Raw genomic sequence first — 19,265 nt, 5'->3', positions numbered from 1 at the left:
CTTCCTATCCACTCTATCTAGGCCTCTCATAATTTGTACACTTCAATTAAATCACCCCTCAGCCTCCTCTGGTCCAAAGAGAACAACCCCAGCCTATCCAATCTTTCCTCATAACTAAAATTCTCCAGTCCTGGCAACATCCTCATAAATCTCCACTGTATCCTAACTAGTGCAATCCTTCCTGTAATGTGGTGACCAGAACTCTACACAGTCCTCAAGCTGTGGCCTAACCAGTGTTTGATACAGTTCTAGCATAACCTCCCTGCTCTTACATTCTGCCTCAGCTAATAAAGGAAAGTATCCCATATGCCTACTTAACCACCTTATCAACCTATCCTGCTACCTTCAGGGATCTATGGACATGTACTCCTTGGTCTCTCACTTCCTCTACACCTTTCAGTATCCGCCCATTTATTGTGTACTCCCTTGTCTTGTTTGCCCTCCCCAAATGCATTACCTCACACTTCTCCGGATTGAATTCTATTTGCTACTTTTCTGCCCACCTGACCAGTCCATTGATATCTTCTTGCAGTTTAAAGCTTTCCTCCTCACTATCAACCACACGGACAATTTTTGTAATCATGACACCTATTAATGTAGGTGGCATGATATACATATCATAAAATGCACGGGACCTACTACTGAGCCCTGCGGAACCCCCTTCCAGTCACAAAAACACCCTTTGCTTCCTGCCACTAAGCCAATTTTGGATCCAACTTGCCATTCTCCCTTGGATCCCATGGGCTTGTACTTTTTTGACCAGTCTGCCATGTGGGACCTTGTCAAAAGCCTTGCTAAAATCCACGTACGCCACATCAAATGCAATACCCTCATCGACCCTCCTCAAAAAATTCAATCAAGTTAGTCAGCCACGACATTCCCTTTAAAAATCCATGCTGACTGTCCTAAGTGACAGTTTATCCTATCCCTCAGAATTGATTCCAATAATTTGTCCACCACCGAGGTTAGACTGACTGGCCTGTAATTATTTGGTATATCCCTTGCTCCCTTTTTAAACAATGGTACAATGTTAGCAATCCTCCAATCCTCCAGCACCATGCCTGTATCCAGTGAGAACTGGAAAATGATGGTCAGAGCCTCTGCTATTTCCTCCCTTGCTTCTGTTAACAGCCTGGGATACATTTCGTCTGGCTCTGGTGATTTATCTACTTTCAAAGATGCTAATCCCCTAATGCTTCCTCTCACTAAGTTTATCCCATCCAATATTTCAGACTCCTCCTCCCCAATGTCTGCAGCGTCCCTCTCTTTTGTGAAGACAGACGCAAATTATTCATTAAGAACTATACCAACATCTTCCGCCTCCACACATAGGTTACCTTTTTGGTCTTTAATAGGCCCTACTCTCCTTTTATGAAAGGGAAATTGTGCTTGGAAAATTTATTAGAGTTTTTTGAAGATGTAACTAGCAGGGTAGATTAAAGGGGAAACAGTGGATGTAGTATATTTGGATTTTCAAAAGGCATTCGATAAGATGCCACATAAAAGTTTGTTATGCAAGGTAAGGGCTCATGAGGTTGGGGGTAAAATATTAGCATGGATGGAGGATTGGTTAATGGACAGAAAACAGAGAGTAGGGATAAATGGGACATTTTCAAGTTAGCAGGCTGTAACTAGTGGAGTGCCGCAAGGGTCAGTGCTTGGGCCTCAGCTATTTACAATCTATATTAATGACTTAGATGAAGGGACGGAGTGTAACTTATCCAAGTTTGCTGACGATACAAAGCTAGGTGGGAAAGTAAGCTGTGAGGAGGACAAAAAGAAACTGAAAAGGGATATAGACAGGTTAAGTGAGTGGGCAAGAAGGTGGCAGATGGAGTATAATGTGGGGAAATGTGAGGTTATTCACTTTGGTAGGAAGAATAGAAAAACAGAATATTTTTGAAATGGTGAGAAACTATTAAATGTTGGTGTTCAAAGCAATATGGGTGTCCTCACACAAGAAACTTAACTCTCTGGAGTTTAGAAGAATGAGAGGTGATCTCATTGAAACATACAAGATTCTGAGAGGGCTTGACAAGGTAGAATGCTGAGAGGTTATTTCCCATGGCTGGAGAGTCTAGAACTAGGGGGCATAGTCTCAGGATAAGGAGTCAGCCATTTAAGACTGAGATGAGGAGTAATTTCTTCACACAGAGGGTTGTGAACCTTTGGAATTCTCTACCCCAGAAGGCTGTGGATGCTGAGTCATTGAATATGTTCAAGGCTTAGATAGATAGATAGATAGATTTTTGAACTCTACGGGAATCAAGGGATATGGGGATCGGCCAGGAAAGTGGAGTTGAGGTCGAAGATCAGCCACGATCTTATTGAATGGCGGAGCAGGCTCGAGGGGCCAGATGACCTACTTCTGCCTCATCTGAAAGACGACACTTCCTCAGCACTGCATTGAGGTGTCAGCCTAGATTATGTGCTCAAGTCTCTGGAGTGGGGCTTGAACCCCACAACCTTCTGACTCACAAGCAAGGGTGCTACTTCTGAGCCACAGCTGACGCCTTTAATAGAAGAGAATAGTAATGTTTGTAAATACCATAAGTTTACAGTTTGTATTGAAATGTGTTCATTTACTTGTTAAATAGTCTGAACCTCAATCTAATAGAATGTATATCCATTCATCTATTAATGACAATAATACTGTAAATGAGAGCACTGTGGTGATGATTCTCTGCTTGACTGTACTATCAGACTCTGCTGAAATTGTCCTAATTTGTAAGGACCTGATGTGTTTAATATTAAACATATATTTACAGCAGTTTACTCAAATGGCAATTGAATATGCAATGTTTTGGTCATAGCAGAGTGGTTAGGAGCATAGACAAAAATCAAATTATTTCAATGCAACAGTCTCAGTAAGTATGCTGAATTTTTGTACACAATGAGCTGCTGCAGTTCCAACCTGGTTTCTAATGGACATGAGCCCACAGTACAAAGCTGCCCAAAATTTGGCAACCTCCATTTGAGCATCCATCAGGATGGCACGTGTGCGAAATGAAAACTTCACACTGATGCAGTTGAGGTACTTTTCTGAGTTTGAGCTAAGGTACCTTGTTGCAAAGTAGATGGGAATATATTTGCTGCATTGTATATCAGCTGGGAATGCTTGATGCGGACACTGAATGATAAAATCTTACATTTTCCTGCAATAATATTTTCCACCTTGAACAGCACAAAAATCAATACCATGAACATAAAAATAAATGTAACTACTGGGCTCTATTTTGTGGGTGACTGACTAAGGATATGGCTATTGTAGGGTTTAATTCTGGTGTAATATAAAATAAGCCACAACTTTATAAAATTGGATAGGTTTGTTGTCAACATTAAATTGCTGACAATGCTTAACCAAATATACAGCAGATGGAGGCCTAACATTTCAAACCCATATGACCAGCAAAAATACACTTTATAGCAGAATGTTAGTAGACAAGCTTGTCCATTGTAGTCTATAGTACAAAGGTACATTTTAAGCATTTATTAAGACATACTGGTACAGCAAAAACTGCTGATATTAATTCACTGTAATGATCAGCTCATCGTTCAACGAGGTCTCCCCCCCCCCACTCAATGACAAATTATGCCTTAGTTCTCGCTTTTCCACCAATCTTTATGCGTTAATCCTACCCAAAATAACTTGAACATTGAAAATTGTCGGTTCCCTATTTTGTGTAACAGTACTTCAGTTCCTTCTCCCCCTCCTAACCACCACGACGTACGAGCTTGGAAGATTAAACGCGGAGACCAAATAGAAGTGGGTCAACAACTAAAAATAAGCCATTCCGAATATTTTGATCCAAGCCTGTGGATTCCAGTTCAAACAATAACGCTCAATGATTTAAAATCATAAGACTCGTAACATGTACCGAAAATTAAAAAAAAACAGCTTTATTATATGAAGTCATTCTTTGACAACCCAAAAGCCAGTCAACGCACAAAAACAAGCTGAAGATGCCACGGGCTGGGGCGGTGGGTCTGGTCTTTGCCCATCACGCTGGTTTCCCATGGCAACGCGAGGCCTGGAGTCGGAGGAATGAATGGGCTCGTTTTACATCGCGGTTTCAGACAAAGTTTTTAAAGCAGAAAAAGGAGCTAAAATGCGAACCAGCCCCGGGCAAACGGCAGCTGGACCGCGGGTGGATAGAGGGGGAGGGTCGGGCATCTCATCGAAGAACGGCCCCCAGGGCCTGGAGGAACCAGCAGCGCCGGACCGGGCGACAGGCCTTTGTTGTTGTGAACGGCAACGACCGTCGGTCCGGGGGTGAGGAGGAGGAGGGGGTGACCAGGGGTGCGGAGCCCGACAGGAGGGACCGGAGCGAACGGGAGGGAGGGGTCGGCTCCCCCCGGGGAGGGGAGGAACGGGCACCGCCGACAAAGAGCTGAGAGAAGCAGAAGAAGAAGCGATCGCGGCCGCCCCCCCTCACCTCACCCCTCAGAGCCCGGGGGGGGGGGGGGGAGAGGCCTCTTCACTCACCCGTCACCAGCACGGCTTTACCGGACGGCAGCTTGGAGCGGGAGCGGGTGGAGACCTCACTCAGGATGGAGGACCTGGAAGAGAAGACACGGTCAGTACGGCCAGGACAGGTCAGAGCGCGGCTCCGAGAGAAAGGCCGGGCTGGGCCCCGCCAGCAGCCGCCCTTACCACAGGTTGTTCTCCTCTTCCTCCTCCTGCTGCTCTTCTCCGGCCGGCGGCCACCGCCGCTCGCCCTCAGCGCTGCCGCTCGGATACCTGTTCTGCGCCGCTGCCTGGATGTGAGCGGCCCGTCTCCGGGACTTGCTGGCCTCGATCGGCGCCATCTTCACACACTGAGAGAACAGACAGATACCACGCCGGGGGGACAGAAGCAGCGGGCGGCAGGAGGAGCCAGCGGGAGGGGCGGGGCCAGGCCAGAGGGGCGGGGTCACACCGGGTCAGATTCGGATAAAGGGGTCGCAATCGAGGCCGAGCTAGAACGGGGAGTCTGATATACGGGATGGCTGTACCCCTGCTGAAGACGCGCCTAGATAAAGGGGTTAGCACCCGGGCATAGAACAGCCATGTCCAAACTTTTGTCTCTGTGGGCTGCATTGGTGCCCACCATGGACTTTGGGGGGTGGGCACTTATAAAAAATTACCTATTATAAATATCCTGCTCACCACCGTCTTCTTAAGGGCAATTAGGGACAATAAATGCTGGCCTCGCCAGCGACGCCCACATCCCATGAACGAATAAAAAAAATTACGTCCAGTTTCTAATTAGTTTTCATATATTTACTTGCTGATTCCAACGGATCTTGTGTTCACATTTTGGATTTATGCAACAGCAACTAAAAACTGCCCTTTCCAAACCTCCAGGTCCACACATTTCAAAGAGGACAAATCAGCAGATAAGAAATATAAGTAGAAATAGGACTGATGGAGCTTTGATTGCCAGGGCATTGAGTCCATACGTGGCCCTATGGTTGCACGTTGGACAACCTTGACATAATGTGGAGATGCCGGTGATGGACTGGGGTGGACAAATGTAAGGAATCTTACAACACCAGGTTATAGTCCAACAAATTTATTTTAAAATCACAAGCTTTCGGAGATTATCTCCTTCGTCAGATGATCTTGACATAGGGTGGAGAGTTGCATAAAGGGGACTGTGCTGTGTTACAGAGAGCAAAGTGTCAAAGGGGACAGTGGCTGGTTGCAAACAACAGAGATTCTGAAAAAAGGGACAACACCTGGTGATAGAGATGGAGGATCAAACAAAGGAGGCAGTTTTAGGTCATAGAAGAACAGATGGTTGGGTAAAGCCAGCTTGGGTTAGTAATTACACTCTTGTTCCTGAATCAGAAGATTGTGGATTCAAACCCCACTCCAGCACTTGAGCGCATAATCTAAATTGATATCTTAGTGTAGAAAGGAGGGAGTGCTGCATGATTGGAGCTGCCAGTTTTCAAATGAGAAATTAAACTGAGACCCTGTCCATCTGTTCAGGTGCATGTAAAAGATCCTATGGTGTAATTTGAAGAGCAGGCAGTGTCCAGCTATCCTAGCTACAATTCATCCCTCAATCGCCACCAAAAACAGACTATCTGGTCATTCATCTTATTGCTGTTTCTGGGTCCTAACTGTGCAAATTGGTTGCCATATTTATCCACAAAACAACAGTGACTACACTTTGAAAGTAATTTATTGGTTATAAACTGCATTGAGATTTACTGAGGATTTGAAGGATGCTATAATAAATGCATGTTTTTTTTTATAGACAGTTGCAATTTAGTTGAGTTAATTTTCTTAAAATGGCTAAGGACCAAAGGATGATTGAGATGAATAGGATTGGCAGTGCAATGGAAATAGTATCAGTAAGATTTCTAGTCATCACAAGAAAGGCCCAAGGTGAGAGCAGGGGGGGTGGGGATATCTGCACACATCCCCATTAGCTCACTTCTCAGGTTGAGTGGTAGTGCTATAGATACCAAAACCATAATGATGCCTGGCACCACCTGATGATCTCCATAATGGGGAAGTGTCAGTTTTTGATGTAATCTATCACATAGCTATTTATAATTAATATATTAAAATGATATGTATAGTACATGCAGATGTCACACACCAGACATTACATTTTGCTATAGATTTATAAAACATCACATCATCCCATGTACCATGAGCAATGCCATGGAAGATCTGCTAGTATTATAATAAAAACAGTATGCATGTGCAACCATTTCCTGTCTATTATGTTAGAGTTTCTGTCTCACACTTCTGTGGCACTTAATCACAGGCAAATTTATTTGAGGTAACTTTCTTGCAGCTCATATACAAAATTCTTCCAACAATTAAAAAAATGTCATTTGGAATGTACAGAGAAACTAATCCAGCCAAAAATGTCTTATTTATACAGAAATCAAAATATTTGTGTCCTTAGACTTGAAAAATAATCACACTAAAAAGAAAGGCAGATATTTCATCCTGGGTACTAGCTGAAGAAGAATTAAACTCATATCTCATTGTCCACAATTCCCTTACCAAGGAATTAAATTCTGACACAAGTCTTATTAATTTAAGAACAATTAGACTTTGTGGCTGTAAAGGGACATAGCTCCACCTTAGCAGCAGAATAATACATTGCATACTACATCAACAAATTGCATTTATATAGTGCCTTTAATGTAGAAAAATGTCCCACGGTGCACACATTCAGAAATAAATGGATCCCAAGCCAAAGTATGAGATTTTAGGAAAAGTGACCTAAAGGTAGGGCAAAGAGGCAGGGTTTAGGGAAATAACAAAAGAACTTGCATTTATACATCACCTTTCACTACCTCAGGATGTCCCAAAGCACTTTACAGCCAATTAAGTACTTTTGAAGTGTAGGCACTGTTGTAATGTAGAAGGGTCTTAAATAAGGAGCACGATGAAGAGGTGGAGGAGCTCAGGCAGGGGATTCCGGAGTGTGGGGCCTGGACAGCTGAAGGCTCAGCTGCCAATGGTGGAGCAAAGGGGGGAGGGCCAGAGTTAGAGGAAGGGAAAGTTCTGGGTGGGATGAAGGTCTGGGGGGCATGAAGAAATTTAAATATGGGGATTTTAAATTGAAGGACTGGGAGCCAATCTACATCAGAAAGAACAGGGGTGACAGGTGCTTGGTGTGGGATGGGATAGAGGCAGAACATTGGTCTCTATGAGCCAGCGCATCATCTGACTTACTGCGAATAACACCATGAGAGATGTTAGTATATCTAACGGACTGTAATATATAAAAATGCTTGAGTCTGCCTCTTTGTCACAATTTAGTAAAACTTATGCAAACATAATAACGCTTCTTTACATTGCTTTTAATAGCTAACACTGTATCGCACGAACAAGTAATGTCTGCATTTTTTTCCTCCATTGGTGGCGATGTAGCACGCTGCTCAATTTAAGACTGATTCCCGGACTCTGCTCCCTCCTGCAAACAGTTGGAGTTTACAGGTATTTTCAGTACTCTTTAGTTTAAACGTGTTTCCTTCAGTAGAAAAAAAGCTGTTTGCCTTCTGGTCTGTACCTCTGAGCAGCATACATTTCTTTTTGAAGTGCTGATGAGCTCTGGGGTCTTAGCTGCTATTGAGAAATAAATAGCAGCAAGTCGGTGGCGCCCCCGTCTGATTCTGCTTCTGAAATCTGTGAACAGGTTCTTTGCCCCTAGTTCTAGGGAACGAATGTTGTTCCCACTTACATTGAAGTCCCCAAGAGCCCTTGGGTCCCCGCAATGTTTAGAGGGAATCAATAAATAGCCTTCCGTTCATAACTTGTTGCTGCCTCAAATATTACTTTATGGCCCAGTGCTGTGCATCTTTCTGGAAAGTTTACTTATTTTGCTCTGTTTGGATTTCGTGTTGCTGCTTGCTTGGCCTCATCATAACTGAAAAATAATTGCATCCCCACTCAGCAGCCATGGGTTCTCGATGTTTGCACAAACGCTTGTATAAACTTGTATTTTACCTCCTCCAAAGCAAACCAACGATTCATTGTTCCCTGTTCCGCCCCAAACAACTTGACCAGATACCCGTCCTAGTTCTGTCTGCGGAGGATCGTTCATCCTGCAGCCAGCTCGTACCCTCAACCCAAAGAGAGGAGAGACCAGCAGTTTTCCTTTCAGTGAAGTTACTTACAGGTAATCTCGCTAAATTTAAATGTAACCTGTTCTTTCTATTATTAAAACTGTTTCCTTCCTCTATATTAATTTTGACTTGATTACTCCGTTCCTTGATTGTGTTTCTCTCCCAATTCGGAAAGAATATTGCTCTTTTCATTAAGGAGAGAACCATTGCATCATAAGAACATAAGAAAAATGAGCAGGAGTTGTCCATATGGCCCCTTGAGCCTGCTCCACCATTCAATAAGATTATGGCTGATCTTCGACCTCAACTCCACTTTCCCGCCTGATCTCCATTTCCCTTGATTCCCCTAGAGTCCAAAAATCTATCTATCTTAGTCTTGAATATACTCAATGACTCAGCGTCCACAGCCTTCTGAGATGGAGAATTCCAAAGATTTACAACCCTCTGTGAAGAAATTACTCATCTCAGTTTTAAATGGCTGACCCTTTATCCCGAGACTGTACCCCTAGTTCCAGACTCCCCAGCCAGGGGAAACAACTTTTCAGTATCTATCCTGTCAAGCCCCCTCAGAATCTTATATGTTTCAATGAGATCACCTCTCATTCTTCTAAACTCCAGAGAGTATAGGCCCATTCTACTTAATCTGACCTCACAGGACAACCCTCAACCCAGGAATCAATCTAGTGAATCTTCGTTGCACCTCCTCCAAGGCAAGTATATCCTTCCTTAGTTAAGGGGACCAAAACTGTATACAGTACTCCAAATGTGGTCTCACCAAAGCTCTACAATTGTAGCAAGACTTCCTTACTCTTGTACTCCAGCTCCCTTGCAATAAAGATCAACTTGCCATTTGCCTTCCTAATTGCTTGCTGTACCTACATGCTAACTTTCTGTGTTTCTTGTACGAGGACACCCAGATCTCTCTGAACACCAACATTTAATAGTTTCTCACCATTTAAAAAATATTCTGCTTTTCTGTTCTTCCTACCAAAGTGAATAACCTCACATTTCCCCACATTATACTTCATCTGCCACCTTCTTGCCCAATCACTTATCCTGTCTATATCCCTTTGCAGAATCTTTTTGTCCTCCTCACAGCTTACTTTGCCACCTAGCTTTGTATCATCAGCAAACTTGGATACATTACACTCGTTTCCTTCATCCAAGTCATTAATATAGACTGTAAATAGCTGAGGCCCCAGCACTGGTCCTTGTGACACCCCACTAATTACAACCTGCCAACCTGAAAATGACCCACTTATCCCTACTCTGTTTTCTGTCCTTTAAATAATCCTCTATCCATGCTAATATATTACCGCTAACCCCATGAGCCCTTATCTTGTGTAGCAACCTTTTATGCGGCACCTTATCGAATGCCTTTTGGAAATCCAAATATACTACATCCGCTGGTTCTCCTTTATCTATCCTGGTAGTTACATCTTCAAAGAACTCTAATAAATTTGTTAAACACGATTTCCCTTTCATAAAACCATGTTGACTCTGCCTAATCATATTATGATTTTCTAAGTGTCCTGTTACAACTTCCTTAATGATGGATTCCAGCATTTTCCTGACAACTAATATCTGGCTAACTGGCCTGTAGTTGCCTGTTTTCTCTCTCCCTACTTTCTTGAATAGCGGTGTTACATTTGGTACCTTCCAATCCGCTGGGACCATCCTAGAATCTAGGGAATTTTGGAGCATTACAACCAATGCATCCACCATCCCTGCAGCCACCTCTTTTAGAACCCTACGCTGTAGGCCATCAGGTCCAGGGTATTTGTCAGCATTTAGTCCCATTAGTTGTCTATAGAATCATAGAAAGTTACAGCTCAAAAGGAGGCCATTCAGCCCATCATGTCCATGCTGGCCGAAAAAGAGCTATCCAGCTTAATCCCACTTTCCAGCACTTGGTCCATAGCCCTGTAATTACGGCACTTCAAGTGCACATCCAAGTACTTTTTAAATGAGTTGAGGGTTTCTGTGTCTACCACCCTTTCAGGCAGTGAGTTCCAGACCCCCAGCACCCTCTGGGGGAGAAAAACTCTCCTCAGCTCCCCTCTAATCCATCTACTAATTACTTTAAATCTATGCCCTCTGGTCACTGATCCCTCTGCTAAGGGAAATATGTCCTCCCTATCCACTCTATGTAGTCCCGTCATAATTTTATATACCTCAATTAAATCTCCCCTCAGCCACCTTTGTTTCAAAGAAAACAACCCCAGTCTATCCAATCTTTTCTCATAGCTAAAATTCCCCAGCCCTGGCAACATCCGCGTAAATCTCCTCTGTACCCTCTCTAGTGCAATCACATCTTTCCTGTAATATGGCGATCAGAACTGTACGCAGTACTCAAGCTGTGGCCTAACCAATATTTTATACAGTTCTAGCATAACCTCCCTGCTCTTACATTCTATGTTTCAGCTAATAAAGGAAAGTATCCCGTATGCGTTTTTAACCACCTTATCTACCTGTCCTGCTACCTTCAGGGATCTGTGGACATGCACTTCAAGGTCCCTTTGTTCCTCTACACCTCTCAGTATCCTCCCATTTATTGTGTACTCCCTTGCCCTGTTTGCCCTCCCCAAATGCATTATCTCACACTTCTCTGGATTGAATTCCATTTGCCACTTTTCTGCCCACCTGACCAGTCCATTGATATCTTCCTGCCATGTACAGCCTTCCTCCTCACTATGGACCACACGGCCAATTTTTGTATCATCCGCAAACTTCTTGATCAAGTCCCCACACTCAAGTCCAAATCATTTAATATATACCACAAAAAGCAAGGGACCCAGTACTGAGCCTTGCGGAACCCCACTGGAAACAGCCTTCCAGTCACATAAACACCCGTCAACCATTACCCTTTGCTTCCTGCCACTGAGCCAGTTTTGGATCCAACTTGCCACTTTTCCTTGGATCCCATGGGCTTTTTAAAAAACTTTTTTTGACCATTTCTGCCATGTGGGACCTTGTCAAAAGCCTTGCTAAAATCCATGTACACTACATCAAACCCATTACCCTCATCAACCCTCCTTGTTACCTCCTCAAAAAATTCAATCATTTTAGTCAGACTCAACATTCCCTTAACAAATCCATGCTGACTGTCCTTGATTAACCAGTGCCTTTCTAAGTGATTTATGCTGTCCCTCAATTGATTCCAATAATTTGAACAACAGCAAGGTTAGATTGACTGGCCTATAATTACTCGGTCTATCTCTTTCTCCCTTTTTAAACAACGGTACAACGTTAGTAGTCTTCCAATCCTCCGGCAGCACGCCTGTAGCCAGGGAGGATCAGAAAATGAGCCTCCGCTATTTCCTTCTTTGCTTCTCTTAACAGCCTGGGATACATTTCATCTGGGCCTGGCGATTTATCTACTTTCAAAGATGCTAAACCCCTTAATACTTCCTCTCTCACTATGTTTCACATCCAATATTTCATACTCCTCCTCAACTACAATCTCTGCATCGACTCCCTCTTTTGTGAAGACAGATGCAAAGTATTCATTAAGAATCATACCCACATCTTCCGCCTTCACACATAGGTTACCAGTTTGATCTCTAATAGGCCCTACTCTTTCCTTAGTTATCCGCTTGCTCTTTATGTATTTATAAAACATTTCTGGGTTTTCCTTAATTCTACTTGCCAGTATTTTCTCATGCCCTCTCTTTGCTTTCCTAATTCCCTAGTACCTTTTCTCTACTGATATTAATTGTTTTACGTTCCTCACTCTCATTTGCCCCTTGGTTCCCAACTATTGCTGGTATGCTTTTTGCGTCTTCTACTGTGAAAACAGATACAAAATATTTGTTTAATGTCTCTGGCATTTCATTATTCCCCATTATAATTTCTCCTGTCTCAGCCTCTAACGTTTACTTTCGCTTCTCTCTTCCTTTTTACATACTTGTATAAGCTCTTACAATTTGTTTTTATATTTCTTGCTAATTTACTCTCATTCTATTTTCTCCCTTTTTATCAATTTTTTGGTCATCCTTTGCTGGTTTCTAAAACTCCCAATCCTCAGGCTTACTACCATTCTTCGCAACATTATAAGCCTCTTTTAATCTAATACTATCCTTAACTTCTTTAGTTAGCCATGGATGGATCACTTTCTGTGGAGTTTTTATTTCTCAATGGAATGTATATTTGTTGAGAATTCTGAAATATTTCTTTAACTGTCTGCCACTGCTTATCTACCGTCATATCCTTTAATCTAATTTCCCAAACCTTAGCCAACTTGCCCCTCATACCTATGCAATTGACCCTAGTTTTGGACTTAAGTAGGTCACTTTCAAACTCAATGTGAAATTCTATCATATTATGATCACTCTTCCCCAGAGCATCCTTTACTGTGAGATTACTAATTAAACCTGTCTTGTTACACAAGACAAGATCTAAAATAGCCTGTTCCCTGGTTGGTTCCACGACGTATTGTTCCAGAAAACTGTCTCGAATGCATTCCATGAACTCATCCTGCAGATTACCTTTGCCAGTTTGATTTGCCCAGTCTATATGAAGATTAAAGTCCCCCACGATTATTGCATTACTTTTGTTACAAGCTCCTATTATTTCTTGATTAATACTCTGTCCAACGGTATAGCTACTGTTAGGGGGCCTATAAACTACTCCCACCAGAGTTTTCTGCCGCTTGTTATTTCTTACCTCCACCCATACTGCTTCTACTAGGAGGAGGCTCTGCAAACATCCCCATCCTCAATGATGGCAGAGTCCAGCACGTGAGTGCAAAAGACAAGGCTGAAGCGTTTGCAACCATCTTCAGCCAGAAATGCCGAGTGGATGATCCATCTCGGCCTCCTCCCGATATCCCCACAATCACGGAAGCCAGTCTTCGGCCAATTCGATTCACTCCACGTGATATCAAGAAACGGCTGAGTGCACTGGATACAGCAAAGGCTATGGGCCCCGACAACATCCCAGCTGTAGTGCTGAAGACTTGTGCTCCAGAACTAGCTGCGCCTCTAGCCAAGCTGTTCCAGTACAGCTACAACACTGGCATCTACCAGACAATGTGGAAAATTGCCCAGGTATGTCCTGTCCACAAAAAGCAGGACAAATCCAATCCGGCCAATTACCGCCCCATCAGTCTACTCTCAATCATCAGCAAAGTGATGGAAGGTGTCGTCGACAGTGCTATCAAGCGGCACTTACCAATAACCTGCTCACCGATGCTCAGTTTGGGTTCCGCCAGGACCACTCGGCTCCAGACCTCATTACAGCCTTGGTCCAAACATGGACAAAAGAGCTGAATTTCAGAGGTGAGGTGAAAGTGACTGCCCTTGACTTCAACGCAGCATTTGACAGAGTGTGACACCAAGGAGCCCTAGTAAAATTGAAGTCAATGGGAATCAGGGGGAAAACTCTCCAGTGGCTGGAGTCATACCGAGCACAAAGGAAGATGGTAGTGGTTGTTGGAGGCCAATCATCTCAGCCCCAGGACATTGCTGCAGGAGTTCCTCAGGGCAGTGTCCTAGCCCCAACCATCTTCAGCTGCTTCATCAATGACCTTCCCTCCATCATAAGGTCAGAAATGGGGATGTTCGCTGATGACTGCACAGTGTTCAGTTCCATTCGCAACCCCTCAAATAATGAAGCAGTCTGAGCCCGCATGCAGCAAGACCTGAACAACACCCAGGCTTGGGCTGATAAGTGGCAAGTAACATTCGCACCAGATAAGTGCCAGGCAATGACCATCTCCAACAAGAGAGTCTAACCACCTCCCCTTGACATTCAATGGCATTACCATCACCGAATCCCCCACTATCAACATCCTGGGGGTCACCATTGACCAGAAACTTAACTGGACCAGCCATATAAATACTGTGGCTACGAGAGCAGATCAGAGGCTGGGTATTCTACGGCGAGTGATTCACCTCCTGACTCCCCAAAGCCTTTCCACCATCTACAAGGCACAAGTCAGGAATGTGATGGAATACTCTCCACTTGCTTGGATAAGTGCAGCTCCAACAACACTCAAGAAGCTCGACACCATCCAAGATAAAGCAGCCCGCTTGATTGGCACCCCATCCACCACCCTAAACATTCACTCCCTTCACCACCGGCGCACTGTGGTTGCAGTGTGTACCATCCACAGGATGCACTGCAGCAACTCGCCAAGGCTTCTTCGACAGCACCTCCCAAACCCGCGACCTCTACCACCTTGAAGGACAAGAGCAGCAGGCACATGGGAACAACACCACCTGCACGTTCCCCTCCAAATCACACACCATCCCGACTTGGAAATATATCGCTGTTCCTTCATCGTCGCTGGGTCAAAATCCTGGAACTCCCTTCCTAACAGCACTGTGGGAGAACTGTCACCACACAGACTGCAGCGGTTCAAGAAGCGGCTCACCACCACCCTCAAGGGCAATTAGGGATGGGCAATAAATGCTGGCCTCGCCAGCGACGCCCGCATCCCATGAACAAATAAAAAAAAACTTCCTGATCTACCGAGGCAAGATCCTTTCTCACTACTGTGGTTATGTCATCCTTTATTATCAGGGCTACCTCCCTCCTTTTCCATTCTGCCTGTCTTTCCGAAACGTCAGGTACCCTGGAATATTTAGTTCCCAATCTCAGTCACCCTGCAACCATGTCTCTGTAATGGCTATTAGATCAAACCCATTTATCTCTATTTGTGCTACTAATTCATCTATCTTGTTACAAATGCTTCGTGCATTCAGATAAAGAGCCTTTAATTTTAACTTTTTACCATTAGTCCCTGCTTTGACCTTATTCGTTGATGCACTATTACCGCTAAACTATCTGTCCCTTCCTGTCACACTCTGCTTATCTTTACTCAAATCACTACACTGCTCTGTTGCCTTGACTTTTCCTCTTTAGATTTCTAAACTTCCCCTCACCTGACCCCTACCCCCTCCCCCCTTTTTAGTTTAAAGCCCTATCTGCAGCCCTAGTTATTCAATTCGCCAGGACGCTGGTCTCAGCCCGGTTTAAATGGAGCCCGGCCCAACAGAACAGCTCCCTCTTTCCACAATACAAGTGCCAGTGCCCCATGTATCGAAAACCCTGTCTCCCACACCATGCTTTGAACCACAAATTTAACTCTCTAATCTGCTTGACCATATGCCAATTTGTGTGTGGCTCAGGTAGTAATCCAGAGATTATTAGCTTTGAGGCTCTGCATATTAATTTAGATCCTAGCTCCTCGAACTCCCTCAGCAGAACCTCATTCTTAGTTCTACCTAGGTCGTTCGTTCCTACTTGGACCACAACAACTGGATCCTCCCCCTTGTGCTCCAAGTTCTTTGCCAGCCATGCTGAGATATCCTTAACCTCGGCACCGGGCAGGCAGCACAGCCTTCGGGACTCTTGGTCGCGGCTGCAGACAACAGTATCCATCCCCCTGACGATACAATCCTCTACCACTACCACATTCCTTTTACTCTCCCCACTTGGGTCCACCCATCAATTTGCACTTATTTTTCATTTCAAACTCTTTTTACTCTGTGTTTCCTTTCACTACAACAGTACATAAACTTTTACTACATTCCTCTTTTTCTCAGTTTCTTTCCCAATTCCGATGCCACAACAAACACACTCCACACATAACTTTGTTTAATTAAAGTACCAAGAAATCAAATCCATTTAACTCGTTCATTTTTTAATAAATATTTTATTGCAATATGCAAACTTTTACTTCAGCAGTACACAAACTTTCAGTCGATTCGTCTTTCTCACCTTTCCACATTCCATTTAATTTGGACCTCTATTCCGTTTTATTTAAATAATTTATCATCAAACACCTTGTTCCAATTAATTCCCATTTAAGAACATAAATAGGAGCAGGAGTAGGCCATACAGCCTCATTCAATAAGATCATGGCTGATCTTCAACCTCAACTCCACTTTCCCACACAACCCCCATATCCCTTGAGTCCCCAAGAGTCGAAAAATCTAACTATCTCTGCCTTGAACATATTCAATGACTCAGCATCCACAGCCCTCTGAGGTAGAGAATTCCAAAGATTCACAACCCTCTGAGTGAAGAAATTCCTCCTCATCTCAGTCTTAATTGGCCAACCCCTTATCCTGAGACTATGCCCCCTAGTTCTAGATTCTCCAGCCACAGGAAACAGCCTCAGTATCGACCTTGTCAAGCTCACTACATTTAATTTCCACCTTTTTTATAGAAGTTTACAACATGGAAACAGGCTCCTCGGCCCAACATGTCCATGTCGCCCAGTTTATACCACTAAGCTAGTCCCAATTACCTGCACTTGGCCCATATCCCTCTATACCCATCTTACCCATGTAACTGTCCAAATGCTTTTTAAAAGACAAAATTGTACCCGCCTCTACTACTGCCTCTGGCAGCTCGTTCCAGACACTCACCACCCTTTGAGTGAAAAAATTGCCCATCTGGACCCTTTTGTATCTCTCCCCTCACCCCTTAAATCTATGCCCCCTCGTTATAGACTCCCCTACCTTTGGGAAAAGATTTTGACTATCGACCTTATCTATGCCCCTCATTATTTTATAGACTTCTATAAGATCACCCCTAAACCTCCTACTCTCCATGGAAAAAAGTCTCAGTCTATCCAACCTCTCCCTATAAGTCAAACCATCAAGTCCCGGTAGCATCCTAGTAAAATCTTTTCTGCACTCTTTCTAGTTTAATAATATCCTTTCTATAATAGGGTGACCAGAACTGTACACAGTATTCCAAGTGTGGCCTTACTAATGTCTTGTACAACTTCAACAAGACATCCCAACTCCTGTATTCAATGTTCTGACCAATGAAACCAAGCATGCTGAATGCCTTCTTCACCACCCTATCCACCTGTGACTCCACTTTCAAGGAGCTATGAACCTGTACTCCTAGATCTCTCTGTTCTATAACTCTCCCCAACGCCCTACCATTAACGGATTCGATCTACCAAAATGCATCACCTCACATTTATCTAAATTAAACTCCATCTGCCATTCATCGGCCCACTGGCCCAATTTATCAAGATCCCGTTGCAATCCTAGATAACCTTCTTCACTGTCCACAATGCCACCAATCTTGGTGTCATCTGCAAACTTACTAACCATGCCTCCTAAATTCTCATCCAAATCATTAATATAAATAACAAATAACAGCGGACCCAGCACCGATCCCTGAGGCACACCGCTGGTCACAGGCCTCCAGTTTGAAAAACAACCCTCTACAACCACCCTCTGTCTTCTGTCGTCAATCCAATTTTGTATCCAATTGGCTACTTCACCTTGGATCCCATGAGATCTAACCTTATGTAACAACCTACCATGCGGTACCTTGTCAAAGGCTTTGCTAAAGTCCATGTAGACCACGTCTACTGCACAGCCCTCATCTATCTTCTTGGTTACCCCTTCAAAAACCTCAAATTCGAGAGACATGATTTTCCTCACAAAACCATGCTGACTGTCCCTAATCAGTCCCTGCCTCTCCAAATGCCCGTAGATCCTGTCTCTCAGAATACCCTCTAACAACTTACCCACTACAGATGTCAGGCTCACCGGTTTGTAGTTCCCAGGCTTTTCCCTGCTGCCCTTCTTAAACAAAGGCACAACATTTGCTACCCTCCAATCTTCAGGCACCTCACCTGTAGCTGTCAATGATTCAAATATCTCTGCTAGGGGACCCGCAATTTCCTCCCTAACCTCCCATAACGTCCTGGGATACATTTCATCAGGTCCCGGAGATTTATCTACCTTGATGCGCGTTAAGACTTCCAGCACCTCCCTCTCTAATATGTACTCTCCTCAAGACATCACTATTTATTTCCCCAAGTTCCCTAACATCCATGCCTTTCTCAACCGTAAATACCGATGTGAAATATTCATTTAGGATCTCACCCATCTCTTGTGGTTCCGCACATAGATGACCTTGTTGATCCTTAAGAGGCCCTACTCTCTCCCTAGTTACTCTTTTGCCCTTTATGTATTTGTAGAAGCTCTTTGGATTCACCTTTGCCTTATCTGCCAAAGCAATCTCATGTCCCCTTTTTGCCCTCCTGATTTCTCTCTTTTTAATAAGTGTTTTCACCACATAATTTTTCTTAGATTCCTCTTTCTCTCAAAGTTCATTTCCCACTTCCAAACTATACAGCATTTTATTTTATTGCATCATTAATTGCTGAAAAGTCCATTGCAATTAGAATCATAGAAAGGTTACAGCACAGAAGGAGGCCGTTCGGCCCATTGAGTATGCGCTGGCTTTAAACAAGAGCAATCCAGCTAGTCCCACTCCCCCGCCCTATCCCCGTAGCCTTGCAAATTTTTTCCTTTCAAGTACTTATCCAGTTCCCTTTTGAAGGCCATGATTGAATGTGCCTCCACTACCCCTTCGGGCAGTGCATTCCCGATCCTAACCACTCACTGTGTAAAAAAGATTTTCCTCATTTCACCTTTGCTTCTTTTGCCAATCACCTTAAATCTATGTCCTCTGGTCCTTGACCCTTCCACCAATGGGAACAGTTTCTCTATCTACTCTGTCTAGATCCTTCATGATTTTGAATACCTCTATCAAATCTCTTGGCAACTGTCTCTGTTCTCAGAGGGTCGTGAGTCTGTGGAGCTCCCTTCCCCAGAGAGCGGTGGAGGCAGAGTCATTGAATATTTTTAATGCTGAGTTAGATAGATTCCTGATTAACAAGGGAGTCAAAGGTTATAGTA

General features: G+C 43.8%; 1 protein-coding gene and 1 long non-coding RNA gene across 5 annotated transcripts in view; one reads left to right on the top strand and one right to left on the bottom strand.

Moving 5' to 3' along the window:
* The window catches only part of LOC137342379 (cytoplasmic dynein 1 light intermediate chain 1-like), a 77,904-nt gene extending 73,029 nt beyond the window's left edge, over positions 1–4,875 (bottom strand). For 2 of the 4 annotated variants that reach the window (XM_068006309.1, XM_068006324.1), the window contains exons 1-2: positions 4,655–4,873; positions 4,487–4,560 (exon numbers count right to left, since the gene is read on the bottom strand). In XM_068006309.1, the coding sequence (XP_067862410.1) occupies positions 4,487–4,560; positions 4,655–4,809 (229 nt within the window). In that variant the 5' untranslated portion in view covers positions 4,810–4,873. Of the gene's footprint in view, positions 1–4,486; positions 4,561–4,654 lie in introns of all 4 variants that reach the window. The other 2 variants (XM_068006317.1, XM_068006328.1) reach the window with 2 other exon arrangements.
* On the top strand, positions 4,371–8,607 carry LOC137342406 (uncharacterized). The gene is made up of 3 exons (XR_010967252.1): positions 4,371–4,596; positions 7,889–7,954; positions 8,525–8,607. It is a non-coding gene; the product is annotated as an uncharacterized lncRNA (long non-coding RNA).
* The last annotated feature ends 10,658 nt before the right edge of the window (positions 8,608–19,265 follow it).

This window comes from Heptranchias perlo, chromosome 2, assembly GCF_035084215.1.
Source record: "Heptranchias perlo isolate sHepPer1 chromosome 2, sHepPer1.hap1, whole genome shotgun sequence".
Lineage (NCBI taxonomy): Eukaryota > Metazoa > Chordata > Chondrichthyes > Hexanchiformes > Hexanchidae > Heptranchias > Heptranchias perlo.
The sequence above is the reverse complement of the archived record's forward strand: the minus strand, read 5'-3'. Positions and strand labels throughout refer to the sequence as shown.